The following is an 18,015-nucleotide window of genomic DNA, read 5'->3' on the forward strand; positions in this document are numbered from 1 at the left end:
AGCCTGTTGATGTCTTCCCACACACACACCTTTACTTGTGGCCCGAGGCACTCACATGCGCAGCAATAAGCTGGTGCAGGGGTGGAAAAGAGTCAGGTGAAATCTGTTCTCTGACTTGCTGCTCACTCAGTGACCTGTGGATGGACACTCCGTGTCCCAGCAAGCACGGTGACAAAGGTCATGAGCAATCAGATTTATCGAGCCATCGCCCTGGGCACTGGTACTCATGGCAGCAGCAAACCCTGTCCTCTAATGACACTGTGTGTAAAGCACTGTGACTTTTATGGGTTTACACCTCCTGCCTTCCTTGGCATTCGTGACAGCCTCTCTTGGCATTTGTTGAAACTATTTAGTCTTTTTAGATCCACGGTGCCTGTGCCACAAGCCTTCCGGGAGAAAGTGCCACAACTTGAAAACTCATGGAAGTCAGCTAGGCTCGCGAGTGGCCTGAGGGATACGGGCCAGGAGGTGCTGTTCCTCCTATTTTTTCTTCTTGGGGAAAAATGTATGTTGGATCTGAAGGTTTAAGGTTGGGGCTCCCCTCAAGGAATTAGGCATCGGTTTCAGAAGGGCCTTCTGTATCTTTCATCCCTTTGCTCTGTCCACAGATTCCAGGAATAGTAAGGTATGTGTTTCAGCAAAGGTTGGGGTCATCCGGTTAGTTCTTGGGCCTGGAGGCCCCAAGTGCTGCAGATGGTGGACATCGAGATGCCTCTCTATGTGCCTTCCTTAGGAAAGTCAAAAAGCTTCCCTTATTGTAGGCCTAAGAAACATCTAGCTTGAATGGTTTGAGAAGATCTATCCTTTTTTCACCTCTAAATAAGGGTGGCAGCAATCTGGGTCACTTTTTAAAAATATGACTTTATGTATCTTTCTCTTCTTAATAGCTCCATTCCAGCTGATTTAAGACATCAATCTCATCACTCCAGGCATTGCCCTACTTCAGAGCCATGCAGCATTGTATGCTCTCTGCCCAGTCTGCCCCCAAAAGTAGGTGGCCTAGAATAAAGAGGAGAAAGTAAGAAAGAAAACAAAAGGGGCGCTTTCCTTTCAGGACGGAGCAGACAGGCCAGAAAATCACGCTCTGGTGGCTGCTGAGCATTGCTCTCTCATGAGGGAGCAATGGGGATCTTAGGACCGCCTTGGAAGCTTGTTAATCTCTCACATGTCCTCTCACTCCCTACCCCTCACCTGCTGTTCCCCATATTGAACCTCTGAGAGAACTAGCCCACAGCCAAGGAAGAGACCAAAGTAGAAACACAAGGAAACAAGGGAGAGGTAGAGACCATGATTTTCCTGGACATGGTCCTGGCTATTCATGAGATATCTTTGGGTCATGAGGTTATCAGTGGGTCATGAGGTTACCATGAGGATATCTATGGGTCATGAGGTCTATAGCCCCATCCATTTGAGGTCCTTAATAATGCCGGAAGTCACTCACCTCGTGTGTGGCACAGAGGAAAGGACACCCAAACAAGGGCCCAAAGAAATCTTGGTGGCTCATGGGTCAGAAATGTGTGGCCTGGAGGACTGTGTTTTCTGTAAGGTTAAATGTTCACAAAATTTAGGGGGTATGAGGAACCAGTCAGCAGAGATTTCATTTCAAGGAGGTTGATTGAGTGCCAACCAGCCCTCTCTCCCACTCACCATCTGCCTGTTCCGTGAGAGTGACCTGTGGCGAGCGCATCATCGCCTCCTGGAACTGTCTCTTCCCAGCTGTTCTGAGGAAGGTGAGGAGGTCTGTGACCCAGAGTGGAGCAAGGGACCTCACTCAGAACAGACCCCATCTGCTGCTCTTGATCCCCTAACCACACTTGGGGAAAGTGCTTCCCTGGGGTTAGCACAGAATAAGCCGGTTGGTCAGGAACACAGGGTGGGTGCACCCGTGAGGTTGCATGCAGAGTGCTGTGTATGTGCCTCTTCTCTGTTGAGAGTCGATAGTTTTTATCAGCTCTTCCTGACCTGCCCGCCCTCCCAAAAAAGTCAAGAAGCACTAATTTAGGGAAGAGGAAGGGACTTCATTGGCAGGATTTAATCTGAGAGGAAAAGCTAGAAGGACACTCAAAGGCTTCACATGACCTTGGATCCAGGTTTCCGTAGGAGCCTCCTCACAGATGCCTTCTCCTGTCTCCAGGGCTGTTTCCAACTCCATTGCTTTCACTGCGGCACAGAACACAGCGTCTCACACATAGTGGGCTCTCAGTAAATGCTTGATGAACAAACGTGAACTCTTAACGTGACTGCTGCTGAGAATAATGAAAGGCTTATGTCACAGTTCCCCTAATAAAATGTGACATACAGATCCATGACCATCGTCACGTCATCACGTGGCCCGTGGTTGGCTCGCTGGCTGTGGCTCCTGCGCCTTTCTCCTCCCTGACCTCATTTCACCAGCCCTGCTTGTCCTGTGCACTTTTGGCGTTCTCCTCCTGATAGTGAAGACGTTTACTGGACTTCCCTCTGCTGGTCTGGCCTCCTCTCAGCCTTAGTTCAGACCGTCACCTTCTGGTTAGAGGAGGCACCCAGGCTGCCTGTGGTGGGGGCAGGGTCTGGCACTCACAGCCCTCTCTGCCCGGCCTCGCCTAATGGCTGCTGTCTTGCTGGATGTTTCAGTACTCAGCCACAGGGAATATCCTCCATCCCAGAGCCAGGATGGCTTTACAGCTGCAGGCTCTATTTTTAACAATTGCCAAGTTCCTAGGAAACCCGCGTTCCCATCACAGGGTCACACAACCTCTGGCCTCCTCCCGGCCCCTGCACTCCTGTTGCCTCAGTGGCCCCAGGGTGCCACATTCACCCAGCCCTGCCTGCGTCTCTCCAGCCTCACATGGCCACTCTTCCCCTTGTGCTTCTGTAACCCCACATGTTCACTCCTGCCACTGCCTCTACCACCTGGCATTGCGGTCACCTTTTACTTACCTGTCCCCGCTACTAGCAAGGCTTCCTATTTACAGCACAGTAGCCTGGCACATATCAAGTTCATTCATTCACTCAACAAACATTTACTGAGTCCCTGCCATGTGCAAGGCACTGTTCCAGGCACTTGGAACAAACCAGGGAACAAAACAGACCAAGATGCCTGTCCTTGTGGAGCTCACGCTCTAGCATGGAAGACAAACGACACATAAGAAATGAGTCAATTATGCAGTCAGAGAGTGATCCATGCCATGTCAGAAACAGAGCAGGGTCTGTGAGAGTGGGAGGCTCAACGAACGCAGGTTCACTCGAGTTTAATCATGACAGAGTTAAGTGGACATATGCTGGGAACTCTTCTTTTACTCATGGACTTGGTTCAAACCAGTGATCCCCAAGCCCTTGACATGGTTTCTGTAGTCTGCACTGTGACTACATTTGGTAGATCCCTCTAACTAAGATGTAGTAACCCCAGATAAATATTAACAGATTTGGGAAGGAATATTGGGATGTCACACTTCAGACCAGTCAGACCAGTAGGTCTCTGTACTTCTCAGTCTTTTTTATTCACTGCACACAGAGAACATAATATTTGTCCAGCATCCTTATGTACATGGATAAGGTTTCTCGGAGCCTGAGAAGCCCTGAGGGCTGAGGGTGGTACTATCCCAGCACACCTGTAACTTATTTGAGGCAACTGGTGGTAGTCAGCCAACTTCAGCATGCTTTAGAATCACCTGGGTGATTAATATGCAGCGTTATGAGGCTCACTGAGCTCTTGGAGAGAGGCCCGGAAATCTGCTTTGTTAACAATTCTCCCAGATGATTCTGATGCTGGTGGTCTTTGGACCACACTTTGAGGAACACTGCTGTGCAATGTAGCAGAGGTATGTGATGAATCACAATACTTGTCATGTTATATTTTGTAAGTTGGGAGCCATGGAGACAATGATGTAAATCAGTGGTTCTCAAACTTTAGCATGCATCAGACTCACCTGTAAAACATGGGTTATTGGGCCCACCCCCAGAGTTTCAGGGTGGAGCCTGTGTATGTGCATTTCTAAACCAGTTGCCAGATGATGCTGGTGCTGCTGATCCACAGGACCACACTCTGAGAACCACTGATGTAAATCATTCAGGAAGCTTGTGTACTTAAGAATTTGGATTCCTGGAAGCTAATTTCACAAGGACAGAGTTAGGGATTATTTTAGGACGATAAGACTAAACCCTGTCTAGTCTAGTCAGAAAGCATTGAAAGAAATAGATTTGAGAAACTAAATCAGAATAAATTTCCTGTTTGATAAAAATGCTGCTGTGTGACTTAACATCATCTTCACAGCTACCCTCTAGCCAGTGCTGTGCTGGTAAATGTTTAACAGCCGGTCCTTAGGGGCAAAGGGTAGAGGGAGGCTGACCTGTATCGTTTGCTAATTTCTGTCCACCATGGCCAATTTCAAGCTGCCATCATGAAGTCACTGAACATAAAGTTGGGAATTGACGCATGGTGGCTCTGCAAAGCCCATAGGAGCCAGCTCCAGCACATATTAAGTTCATTCATTCACTCAACAGACATTTACTGAGTACTTTCCACGTGCAAGGCACTGCCTCCAACTACTCCAGGGGCTTGCAGCCTTTCACGGAGCGTCTCCATTACCCAGTTAGTTACAGGCCACAGTTTCCAGGTTAAGGATTGTTTACATCCAGGCTTGGTTGCAGGCTCAGGAACTGTTCTCTGAATACATAAGCCAACAGTCTGTCCTTCCTGGCCTGTGGCCTGCGGTGCCTGTGAGCACTGGAATTTCGCCTCTAAACTCTGCCCAGCTCAGGTCCAAGTGGCAAGCCCCTTAGGAAGGTCTCCTTCCCCACACATCCTCAAAAGTTCCAGATCTCCGGCTCTGTCAGTAAGAGCTGAGGCACTTCCCACACCAAGGTCAGGGTGCCTCGGGGTGCAGTGGAAGATTTAATGGCCACATAAACCCAACCGAGCTAAAACCATCCCATGCTGAAGATATTATTTTTTGAAGTGACCCACCTTATTAGAAAAGTAGATAGAAAACATTGAGGAAACTTTTCTGTTGCAGCAAATAAAACAACAGAGAGAGCCAGACAAGGTTCCTCTGGAGGCAGAGCCTGCAAATGTCCCTTCCAGTTCAGATCAAGGTCGTGGGGATGTATTTTGAGTATAGATGATGCCGGAGGTAACAATGCATCCTCGCCCACACAGACAAAGCCAAGTTCAGCCCCCTTTGTCTCCTCCAGATTCTGTTCACACCCCTTTCTATCTGCCTCCTCACTTGAATTCAATTCTGTTTTCTCTCTTTCCTAACTTTCCTTCGTCTTTCCAGATGCAGGACGCTATGGGCTATGAGTTACCCTGGGTGTATTTTGTCAGTCTGGTCATCTTTGGATCCTTTTTCGTTCTAAATCTGGTTCTCGGTGTGTTGAGCGGGTAAGCTGACCATTTCTATGTCCTCTTTACAATGCAGCCGAGCAAGGTCCCAGGTTCCACTGTGTCCATCGCCAGGATCCTCAGGGATGGGACCCTAATGGGCCCAGGAAAATCAGGAAAAACAGTCTTTATTCAACCACAAACTCTGACCCATTGGCTGGGCAGGCTATTTGGCCTCCGATTTGCACCTAGAGGGTCCGGGTCCCGGCGCCGCTTGAGTCAGTGTCTGGGAGCCGGCGGTGGGCACTTGGCCGTGCTCGGCTGCTGAGTGTGCGGCACTAACTATCATTCCGTTCTTCCAGGTCAATGATGCCGTAGGAAGGGACTGGCCCTGGATCTATTTTGTTACACTAATCATCATAGGGTCATTTTTTGTACTTAACTTGGTTCTCGGTGTTCTTAGCGGGTAAGCAGGACCAAGGAAAAAGGTCTTGATTTTTCCATTTATTTTATTTACTCTTTCTGCTATTCCTGGCTTTATTCTTTTTCTGGCTCTGATGAACCTGGGATGAGAGGCCACCTCAGGAGCCTTAAAGTGAATGTCCTTGGCCTGGCTGGGCAGAGGGTCACATGGACAAGAATGAATCCATTGGTTTGGGCTTCACCAAGAGATACCTAGGCCCACCTGTCTCCTGCCAGCTCATCCAACCCCTCCTGCCCCCAGGCGGCTGTTCAGGTAGGCAGGGTGCCTCTCCTTGTACCTGAGGAGCAGCATGGCGAGACCCTTGAGAGGGAAGGGTTTGGTGGCAGGATTGGAGGGAAGATTCACAGACTGTGCACTTTCAACTGACAAAGCAGCCTTGTGGATAGTACTTGCCTGGTCTCTCGAGCCGGTCACAGTTTGTGGCAGGCTGACTAAAGATTTCAGATGGTCTTTATTCAGTGTTGAATGGGCCAAGGTAATAAGAGTTTGATTTAAAATATATATAAACAAATACAGACTAAAAATATAATTGTCTTTGGTTCTAATTCCTAGACTGAGCAGTCCATGTCTGGTATTCCCTTTTCTGAATGGAAAGGGTACTTAGCTGTTGAAACCACAGATTATTTGAGAATAGAGGCAATGGAAGATACTTTCCTTTAAATTTGTCTGCCTGGCTACAAATATAAAGCCTACTTGTTTGGGGCCTTTGCTCAGATGAGGTTAAAGAGTGGTAGAAGTAGCATATGGCAGGGGCACCAAGTAGCCCTAGGGATAGCCACCTTCACACCAAGGAGCCTCACTGGATATTTCCTCGACCCACTTTCTTCTTCACAAGTCCACACCAGCCATGCCAAGGCGTACACCTAAATGCTCCTGGTAACCTGCTCATGGGTGACACACTCTGCTGCCTTCACTCTGTGGGGGAGGGGGCAATCTATTTCTGCTCTGCTCGAGACAGGTCAGCTGCTTTGAATAGCCTTTCCTAGATCTCTAGGGGCATTAATGGTGGGGGAAAGTCATGCATAAGGAGAAAGATGCTCTTCATTTTTGCTCAGTACATATGCCGGGAACAGCTACTCCTACCTCCTGCTGTAGCCTAATGCAATGCAGGGCCATCAGGTTGAGTCTCTGGGACTGGGTGAAGGAAAGACTTGCTTCCATCCTCACCCCTTCCTACGGTGGGTGGCCTGTCAGAGAACTTGATGACATCATGCCTTGTGCCCAGGTAAGGCCACACAGGAAACTAGTGTCTTGCATCAGGGTTAAAAATGATGAGCAGGACAACATAAGCCTCTGATTAGCTGCCTGGAGGGTGGAGGGGTTTTCATTTTTGTGTTCTAACACAAGAAAATGCGCCTGTGTTTGTATGTGAATCATGAAGGAAAGCATTGAAAACTCAACCTCATCACCTCCACTCAAGACAGAAATTTGGATATCCCAGCTCTGCACTTACTGGATGCATAACATTGGGCAACTTCACCTTTTTAAACTTTAGTTACACATCTGAAAAATGAAGATGATAATACCAACTCATAGTTGTTGTGATGATAGAATGAGATCATTTTTGTAAAATACTTACAAAAATGGTAGGGGCTCAAAATGGTGCTCTCATTACAGTGATTATTGTTGGTGCCTATCCTAACTGGAATTTTTGAATAGAATCGTCAAATATTAGAACTACTCCAACTCTTTCCTTTTAAAGATGAGGAAAGTGAGCCCAGAAGTGTTAAGTGGCTGTACAAGGCCAGTTCACTGGTAATATCAGAACCAGGACCTGAACTCAGGCACAGCCCGGCTCCCATCTTCCCATCACTGCCAGTCAGACTTACGTTGAATGAGCTTGAACTGTAACACAAGCCAGAGCTCTGAACCTTTAAAAAATGTTTCTTCCCCCAGAGATTAGGAACAAATCTGAGCAAGTGAAATTCCCCCCAGGAATCTGAAGTGGAGAGTGAAGACCAGACCATGAAGGCCCCTCCTCAAGCAGAGTACCTGCCCACAGTCATTTACCCCACCCAAAAACTTACCATCCTGGGGGTATCAAAGCAAAGAAGTCAAATGGCAGCAGCTGCTGACATGAGAGAAAAGCTGTTTTGAAGACCACATCTTGGCCTGACCCAGTCCCAATGAGATAGGGCATGTAAAAACACCCAGCGCAAAGCCTGGCACGTAGTAATACTCAAGACGTGAGTTGACTCTGAACAGGAACACCAAGGCTTTCAGACCCCTGAACGTGTGAATCCTCTAGCCCTACACTGGTCTCTTCTGGAGACCATCCCCAGCACCTACTCCCTGACCCGCTCCCAGAGCGACGGTGTGCTCCTTGCAGCTCTGGAATTGGTGGTAGAAAATCTCCCAAGGCTTCCTGAACCTCTGGGCACACCCTCTGCCTGGACCAAGAAGTGTCTGAGGGTGAGCATCTCCCCTTCCTGGTTTAAGGAGGTCTTTCCTAATCTGTCAAGAGGGCTGGCCACTCAGAATGGGCTGCGCCAGGTCCACACAGTGACAAAACCTGGAATCAGTCTCCTATTGGCTGACCACATGGCGGCTACGGTTTCGGTTTCAAGTCAGCATCTTAATTAGTCAGGACAACAATACAATAGTCACCACAAGAATGCAGCAAAATGCCCACTTATTCATCAGTCAGACTTCTGATTAAGCCAGCTTTCCAGAAGCATTCAAAAAAGTCTCAGAGCTCCATGAAATTCTCTGTCACAATGATAGCATTCACAGTAACCAGCATTCTCCATGTCAGGCTCTGTGCTCGGAACTTAAGGTAGATTAGCTCATTTAATGCCAACAACAACCCTAGGAGCCAGGTGCTATTCACATCTCCATTTTATAGAGAAGAAAAGTGAGGTTTAGACGACAAAACTACCTCACTTCTAACGGGTGAAAACTGGAGGATCCAGGATTGAACCCAAGCCATGTGAATCCATAGCCTCGCCTCTATTCCTAACCTCCATGTCACACCGTCCCCAGCCCATTTGACTGGTTAATCCCATGTTCTTAGATTACAGGCAAGAGGTGGGGAGGTCTGAGCAGAAGCTGTAGTGAGGAAGGGCAAGAGGAGTAAGGAGGCAGAAGTGATCCACAGGCAGGCTCCGGGAACAGCCAGCGGGAACAGAGAGTCCCAAAAGGAGGCTGCAGGGCCACCACCCAGCAGGCTGCAGGAAGGCCCTGACAGCCCTGCAGACACTAACAGTCCTTGAGAGAGAGCAGAGCCCAACTCAGGAACACTGCAGGCTTTGAGCACTCTGGGACTAGGGGGCATGAAAACGTACACCCATCAATAAGGATATTATTCGACAGCCCAGCACAGTAACTCATCCTCATAAATGATATCCTTCAGTCACCAAGAAAAGGTTAAAGTGTGCTTGGAGTGTTCTGCTCATGAAGGTAGGGAAGATGACACTTTATAAAGCTTCCATTTAAAAGGTGGAAATTCAGAGATTTTGGTCATCAGAGGGTCCTTTAGGGGTCCTCTATCTGGAACATTCACATATCCAGAACACCTTATTCCTGGTAAGGCCAGATAGTCAGTGTAAAGAATATACATCTCGTGGATTTTTTCAAAGTGCTTCCATGTTCATCATCTATTGATCCTCACAAGCCACAGGACTGGTGTTAGTACAGAGAAGAATCAGATTATATTTGCTTTCCCCTCCAGAAATCTCAGTCTCCAGCCTGTTAGAATTAAAACAACAGCAACAATGAAATTCTCAAATTGCACTTGAAGCAGTAATCAGGTGAAAGTCCCTGGACTCTGGAATCTGATAACTTTTTGTTTTTAAGTGATTATAAGCAGAGGGCTTCAGATATGTGCCTTCAGTTGACGAGGGGCCCAGGATCTCTTAGAGGGGTAGGCATCCAGTTCTTTTTCCCCGTGGGAGATGGGCATATCTCTCCCCGAAAAAGCAGAGGTGGGGTGGGTAGGCATTCTACAATCTGAAAACGTAGCTGGACTGTGGCACCACAGTCAAGACACAATATCCAGAAGGAAGCAAGAGAAATGCCAGGAAATACATGCCTTGTGGGTGGGAGCAGAAGACATGGCAACATATGCAGTTGATTCTCTTTATTGTGTGTAGTGATGTCCTGTGAAGTCATGAACACTGAATTGGCCAATACTGACCACTGCCCTTAGGGGAAGTACAGGGTTAGGTTCCTGTGAGCCTCTGGTCAGTTGTGTCAAGCAATCAATACATAACCTTGCATTATGTGTGTTTCCGTTTAAAGACACCTCATTTAATACACATTGTTGATTCATTAACACTGACCTCACAGCCAACAGCATGGTAACTCCTGCCTGAAGGAAGGTTATCTATCACACATACTTTTTCTGTAAGGCACATCCAAGCCTTCTTGCACTTTGGAACATTAGACAGCGCTTCAGCACTATGCTTGGGGGCCATGTTAAACAGAAAAATCACCAACAAAAAGCACAAGAATGTAAAAAACATGGCACTAAATAGACTGTGAAAAGGACACTTGTTTACAGTAGAGAGCTGAAACCAGAAGTCAGAGCATGATCCTGCTTGACCTCAGCTGGCAGGGTGACTCCAGCTTTTTGCCCTCTGCAGATGTCTGGGGATGACTGCACGGGCACACAAGTGTTGGTGAGGGAGGATCAAGTTTAATGAGCAGGCAAATGAGCAAATACAGAATCTGTGAGTAATGAGGATCGACTGTATTGATTATTAGAGGGCCTGGAGCCCCAGCCGTCTGGGCTGATCAGATTTTCCACGTGCACCTCCCTTTGCTTTACATTACCGAGCACCGGCCCCCTGGCTCTCCACTGCACCCTTCATCTTTCATGTTGGCCATTGCTGGAGAGAGATGTGCTCCTTGCCTTATGACAAATCCCATGGCTGTGACTGATTGTCTAGCCGGCTCCGGTCCCTGGGCCCAGCGCAGCTTGCCAGGCTGGGGCTTCATGTCTTCATTAGCTCAGTCCCCAGAACAGGTGCATGGCTGGCATCCAGGCAAGGAGATAAAGAGAGCCAGGCACTGCCACCCAGCAAATCCCTTATCGTGTGGGGTCTGGCGAGGACCTTGCATCCAACCACAAGCCTGGTTATGCCCCACACTCCATGGGAGCCAAGGGGAGCCAGCAAGACTTCAGATCTGACCCTGCCCCTTCTCCATCCCCCTCATACCCCCAACACTCTTTGTTTTTTTCCCCAGAGGTCTTGGGGTATGGGTGGTAAGTTTTCATTCCGTGGGGCAGATGCTGTAACATAGGACTGGGTCAGTTGTCCCTACTCCAGTTTGATCCCAATCCTATTCTCCTGACTCTAGAAGAAGGATGGGTAGTTGTTTTGTAACTAGAACTTGAACCTTCTGCAAAATATTCCTAAAGAGCTAAAATGAACCCTCAGCTATTCAGTCACCTTACAACCCCAAACCCACTCCACAGGAAAGGAATAGAGAATACAAATGCATGTGGGCTGAAAGATAGTCAAGAGAGGGGGCCTTGAGGTGCAGTTGTTGGAGTTGATTTGCATGGGGAGGGAACCACTGTATGAAGTGACTGTCTCTAGAGAGCAAGCCTATAGCCCCAGGGTGGTGTGGCCACCTATAGAGGTTTGCGGGCAGAGGGGCTGGCATCTCTCTATGCCCATCCCCAAAAGCAAAAGGAGGAAGGAAGCAAAGCAAAGTGAGCCTTCCGTCTTCATTGTTGACTGTCAATCTGGCCCCTTTTCCCTGGCATTAAACTCCCTGGGAAGGAAATGAAGGTACGTACCAGTTGGCAGGAAGCCCAAGAAAGAGCAAGTTCAATCCAGTTAGAATTGGATTCAATCAAATTTAAAAAGAAAATTCCATCCAAACTAGAGCATCATTAAGGCAGCAGTTGAAGAGAACTCATTAGCTTGAGAGCCCCCACATCTCCCAATTAAAAAGTTCCCTAGACCACTCCCAGCCCCAACCCCATCTCACCATAAAAATGATGAGTGCTAAACTCTGTGCTCTCCTAAGCAGCAGAGGCAAAATGCAAATACTAGACAGTAGGTGTGGAGCTAGAGCTCCTACATGACTGTGGATTCAAGAGCTGAGCTTTTGTCCCCCCTATGGCTTGTGGTGTGTTCTTCCTTCCAAGATGCCTTTACTGTAGAGTGTTTAGCTTGTGCAAGAAATTCCTTCAAGGTGGTTTCTGCAGCTTCCTAGGCCTTCACTAGGCCTTTGCTGGTGAGAGAAGGGAATCATGTCTCTAAGAATTAGCAAAGGTGCCCAGTGCCTGTAACACACACACCCCACCGAGGGCCCCATTTCCCGTAGACTGAATATCAAAAACAAAAATGCTCCTATATGCCTATTTTGGAAGAAAAGACACAAACTTGCTTTGAGAGTTGAGAACTAGCCTTCTTGATTATCGCCTTCTGCTGCCAGCCCCCCTCCTTGCTCAGAAAGTGAATTCAAAGTCAGAGAGAAAATAAGGACAGAATCATAGAAAATAGGAAAGAAATAACCATTCTGTCGGCAGTTTTTCAATAGGCCCTTCTTCCAGCAAATCCCAATCCAATTCCAATTTCTACTCATTATTACTTTAAATTGAATGCATCATTTAATTTTTGTATCATCTAGATTTTATGTATTTTTCCATTCTGATTAGATTTCTTTTTTAACCAAAAGGGCAGCCCCCAGGACATTTTCTTGTGTTTGGAATCCTCATTTGTCTCCGTGTGGGAGAGAACTTTCTCTAGATTAGAAATCCTTCCAGGCATGCTAAGAGTGGCAGAACGAACTCTAGTAATGAAAACAGAGATTAAGGAGATTAAGTCTCCTGGGTCTTAAATCAGTGGTGTGCTGGTAAATAGTTAACAGTTGGCTCTTTGGGGAAAAAAGCTCTGGTTTGCAACATTTGCCAGTTTCCCTGGTGTAAATATTTCCACCACGGCCGATTTCAAGCCAGCAAGGAGACTGCAGCCCGAGTTGGGAAGAGATGTGCACGACTGGCTCCCGGGAGCCAGTGCCGCTGAGTGGGCCTTGGCACACCACTGGTCCTGACACCTTTTGTCACCCTGAGACGCTTGTGAGATTTTTCAGCTGCCACCCAGTACTAGGGGGAATGAAAATGCATGTTCCACGAGTGTCATGGAGGTTCTTTTCGTTCCTGTTTGGAAGGAGTTTCCAGGTCACTGGAGAATAGTTGTTATTAAAGGCAAAGTCTGAGATCATGACCCAGAAAAAGGGAAATGGATCTTATCCATCCTCTCGGGGCCTGTGTCTAGAATGTCCCCTTCAGGGAGTCTGCCCATTTATGTGAGAGTAAAGACGAAACCTGGGATGACTAGAGATAGCTGTCTGTGGAAAGTAGTGGCATGTGGGGCAGCTTCTTAGTGCGAAGCAATTAACGCTTTTGTTTCCTCTCATCTCTCTCTCTCCTTCCTTCCCGACCTGCTGCCTCCTGTGTGCTCCCTGTCCTGCCCACTCTGCTCTCTTACCAGAGAGTTTTCCAAAGAGAGGGAGAAGGCCAAGGCTCGGGGAGATTTCCAAAAGCTGCGAGAGAAGCAACAGCTAGAGGAGGACCTAAAAGGCTACCTGGACTGGATCACCCAGGCAGAAGACATCGACCCCGAGAATGAGGACGAAGGCATGGATGAGGAGAAACCCCGAAACAGTGAGCAGCCGTCCTCTGTCTTGGGCAGGGTTCTGGGAGAGGGAGGAGACAGCGGCTTTCACTACCAACCTTTCCTTACAGTTTGTCTTCCTGGGGCAGCATTTGTCTCATGATTGTAATCATTTGCTACTCATAGAAGTTAGTCACAGATGGAAAATAATAGCTATTGATCTATAAAGCCTCATATTCCTTTTAGAATCTTTGATCTTAAAAGACAGTTGAGATTTTGCTAAGGCGGACTCTCTATTTTTAAATCGGACATCCTCCTCCAGGCTGCCTCTCTTTGGTCAGGGGGCAGTCTTCCTGCTCCAGGCTTGTTGGAAAGGAACAATTTCCACCAAGCAGCTACCTGGAAGCAGGGTTCTTGCCCCCTCTGCAGGAGACTTCCAAGCACCATTGGGCTTTCTCATAGGAAAAGGAGCCAAAGGTTTCTCTTAAGGAGGTTAGATTCAAAAGTCTGGGGAAGTGCAAAATGGGAGGGTTGGGGAAGCCCAGAGGAATTTGACAGAATACAATTAGATTATAGAAATTGAGCCAAATCCCTTCCTCTGGGTTTTCCTCTGGCAGATTGTTGGGTAGGCTATTGCTGGGATAGAAATGAGAGTGATAGATGATATTGACTTGCAAGTGTAGGAAAGATGGTGAATCATGGAAATTCAGGCTCTCATCAGATAAGCCCAGTGGTTCTCAAAGTATGGTCCCTGGACCAGCAGCACTAGTATCACCTGGGAACTTGCTAGAAGTGCAAACTCTTGGGCTCCACTTCAGATCTACTGACTCAGAAACTCTGGGGTAGGGCCCGGAAATCTGTGTTCTCACAAGGCCGCAGGGATTGTGAAGCAAGGTTAGGTCTGAGTACTCTCTGCATCTCATTTGACTTCCATCTCTGTAACTACACTGTTTCCTCCTCTTCCTGTGTCTTTCTCTTTCATTTCGCCTGTTTGAGTAGGTGTGTTTCTGTCCTCTCTAGCAGCCTAACTTAAAAACATGTCCCTAAACATTGAGCATCTAGGATGGTCAAGGAACGAAACAGGTTAAATAGCCAACAAAGATGTTTGCTGTATGGAGTCAGGCAGGTGAGAGCAGGAAGCCGGAAATGTTCCCTAAGCAGAGAGGGAGATGACAAGACCCACTGAGGCTCGAGGAGACTCACCAAGGGAAAGCAGGGTGTCCATTATTCATCAAAGGTTTCTCTCCTTAGGGAGGCCACAGGACTGTCAGGAGACCTGGCCCAGAGAAAATTACAGTCTGCCCATTAGTTTTAAAATCCCTGTTTGTGTAGGCTTGTGTATACATACATATCCTAACACGTATATGTAAATATAGTAAGTCTAATTTCTTGGCCTTGTGAGTAGGCATTAATTATGTCCGTTGTGTTCAAACTCCCTGTTGATTTCTGTGTGTTTCTACTCATTAGTGTCTGAGTTCTAACTGGGAATCTAGGAGAAGGAACAGGTGGAGAAAGGAGGGAAGAAGACAGCCAAAGATGTTAACGGAGAACAAATCTCTGCTCCCTCATTTCAGAGGCTGATTTAATACATCTGTCAACTATTCCCTTTCTGATAATTCTGCTCAAGATGCAAATACAAAATTAAAACACAGAAACAACAAGGGACTGGTAACAACATAATTTAATAACCTAAGGAGGCCTTCGTGCTCTACTAAGTCGTTTGCAAATTGGAAGATGAGGCCTTTGATGGATTACAACAGTGATCGATGATGCCATTGAGGGTCTTTCTGGAAAAATGCCTGGCAGCTTCTATTATACTGTTGATGGAACTGTGGAATAGTTGATGTTTGTGGCCCTGAGGGGTATCGTAAATAAATAAGTTGGCCTGTGGCCCACAGAGAAGCTTACCTCTAAAACACGGGAATTGGCATCTTAGCTCCTCCCTCTGTCCTAGGTCAGTGCGAGCCCCTAGCTCATGATTTAATGGTGATGAGCATGTTTCTTAGTGTCTGTTATTAGAAACACACAGGATCCACTACTTTCTTACCAGTCACTTGCCATTCACAGAGACACATAGTTATTCTGTTCTCTGCCTAAAGCGAGAGCTTCCAAGGAGAAGTATGCTGCTTCCCTGTCTTGTCCATTAAATGAATAAATTTCAAGGGGTTCCCAGCATGGAGCATTCTTTGCTGCTGGAGCAGAAAACATTGACAAGGCCCATCTACCCACATTTCTGGCCGAGCTTTGGGAAGAGCATAATGAACTGCCTACCCCAATGGACAGAGCCTCTGTCGAGATTTGCCAAGCCCGAATATGGATGAAACCAGACTCTGGAAGCTGTTGTTCATCTCACCTTGTACCTTTCCTTATAGCTGAAGGAGCCTTTTGGGTCTGCTTATTGACCTCAGCCAGCCTTGTCCTAGGAGGATAGAATGGGACCCTGCCTCCTTCAGTTGTGGACATGGTGGTGGAACAGTTCTAGGGAGGTAGGGCAAAGAAAGGAGCATCTAAAAAAGCAAGATATCAAGAGTCAAAGAGTGCAATGAAATGAGTGTGGGAGACTGGGTAATGGAGCCAGGAGATGAGTCCACAGGGCTGTGTCTATTGGGGAAGTCCAGTTACAAGCAGAGTTGATGTGATTGAATTGTTAAGGAATTGGCAACCTAATAGATTTACAGAAAAGGCAAGCCTAAGAAACTATGTTCTTATCTTCAGAACTTCATAGTTTGCCCTTTGAAACAAATACAAGGGGAGAAATGCTGCTATAAATTATGCGTGTTTCAGTTAAAGTAGTATCTTAGCCTTTGAAATTGGTAAAAGATTACAATATAGTGTACTGCCAGTTCTTTCCAGCTCAAAAACTATGTAGTCTTTTAAGAAAAAAGGTATTATCACTCTCCATCAATGGCTCTGGCAGCCTCTTTGACCCCCGGCAGAGTCCCTGTCGGCACTTACTGGTGTCAGGCACTGGTGAGGCAGAGATGGCCCCCGTGCAGGAACAATTCAATGATATGTCATGACGTGGTAGCTGAGCGTACCTATGGGGAACCCAATTACCCATTTTTTCTAGGAAAAACTGCAAAAATCACCTAGGAACTAGAAAGAACAGGGTTGGGAAGACAACAGAGAGGAAGGACATAGTTGGGAGGCATTTCTCTGAGTAATTAGAGTGAATGATTGTGGCCAGTAAGTTACGCACAAAAATATATTCCGGTTCCTTTCTTCTTCCATCCATCCATCCATCCACCCACCAATTAGAGGTCTGCTGTGTGCCAGGCACTGTGTTAGTCACTGGGGATGTGGCAATGAACAAAAGAGTCAAAAGTCCCTGCCTCGTGGGACTTATACCCCAGTGGGGAGACAGACAATAAATTAACAGTGTGTCAGAGGGTGACGAGTACCATGGAGAAAGATGGAGCAGCAAGAGAGGGTGAAAGTGCTGAGAGGCGGTAATGTTAGGTGAGGTGGCCAGGAAATATCTCACTGAGAAGGCAGCATTTGAATGAAGACTTGAAGGCAGTAAGGAAATGAACCGTATGGATATATGGGAAAAGAGGACTCCGTAGCAGCTAATGGAAAGGCCTCGAGGCAGGGGCATGACAGAAGTATTTGAGGAACAGAGAGGAAGCCAATGCTGCTGGAAAGGAGTGAATACGGGGCAGAGAGGTAGGAGATGAGTGAGGTCCGTGGTACCCAGGAATTAGATCCTGAAAATCGTGGTAAGGACTTGGACGTTTACTAGGAGTGAGCCAAGGAGCCACTGGAGGTTTTGAGCTGAGAAGTGACGTGATAGAAACACGTTTAACAGGAGCCCCCGGCTGCCATGTGCAGAATGGCATGAAGGTGGGCAAGGGGGAAGCAGGGGCCAGGTCAGAGGCTACTGCCTCAAGAGATGGTGGTGCCTGGTCCTGGTAACAGTGAGGTGACAGGCACCAGAATGACACCATTTGCTAACATGTCAGATATGGGATGTGCGAGAGAGAGAAGTCGGGAGATTCCAAGGCGGTTGTCCTAAACAACAACGGCAAGAGTGGACTCATCATTCAGTGATCTAGGGAAGACTGTGAGAGGAAGAGGTGTCAGGGCAGGAATATCAGGAAAACCGTCTTGGACCATTCAGTTTGAAATGCCTACTTGACATCCAAGTGGAGATGGTGAGTAGGCTATTGGGAATAATCTGAGTCCAGGGGAGAGGTCTGGGACAGAATTATAATTTGGAGAGTCAACAACGTACAGAAGGTATTTAAAACCATTTGCCTGGATGAGATCACTTAGGGAGTAGTGTAGACAGAAATGAGATGAGGTCTAAGAACCTGGGCCACACCAACATTTGGAGACTGGGGTGATGAGGAAGAACCAGCAAAGGAGACTTAGAAAGGTACAGCCGGAGTGACAGGAGGGAGGCAGCGGGAGGGTTGGGGGAACTGGGGGGTGGGGGTTGGGGCAGTGCTGCCGAGAGGGCAAGTAAGGTGAGTCCTAAAACCTTGTTGTTATACTTGGCAATGCGGGGTCCTGGTGCCTTGACAAGAGCTGTTTGGTGAAATGGCGAGGGCCAAAGCTTGAAGGCAAACCAGAGCCTTATTTCATGAGAAGGACTCTCCTGAGTCCAGTTACTTCCCAGAATGGCATTAAGCATTGCTCTGCAGGCCTCCTGTTCT

General features: G+C 47.4%; 1 protein-coding gene across 1 annotated transcript in view; it reads left to right on the forward strand.

Moving 5' to 3' along the window:
* Positions 1-18,015, forward strand: part of CACNA1C (calcium voltage-gated channel subunit alpha1 C) — a 638,289-nt gene that overhangs the window by 436,225 nt on the left and 184,049 nt on the right. The window contains exons 8-9 of the mRNA XM_058559143.1: positions 5,665-5,768; positions 13,235-13,407. Of these exons, the coding sequence (XP_058415126.1) occupies positions 5,665-5,768; positions 13,235-13,407 (277 nt within the window). The remainder of the gene's footprint in view (positions 1-5,664; positions 5,769-13,234; positions 13,408-18,015) is intronic.

The sequence above is a fragment of the Diceros bicornis genome, chromosome 17 (assembly GCF_020826845.1).
Source record: "Diceros bicornis minor isolate mBicDic1 chromosome 17, mDicBic1.mat.cur, whole genome shotgun sequence".
Lineage (NCBI taxonomy): Eukaryota > Metazoa > Chordata > Mammalia > Perissodactyla > Rhinocerotidae > Diceros > Diceros bicornis.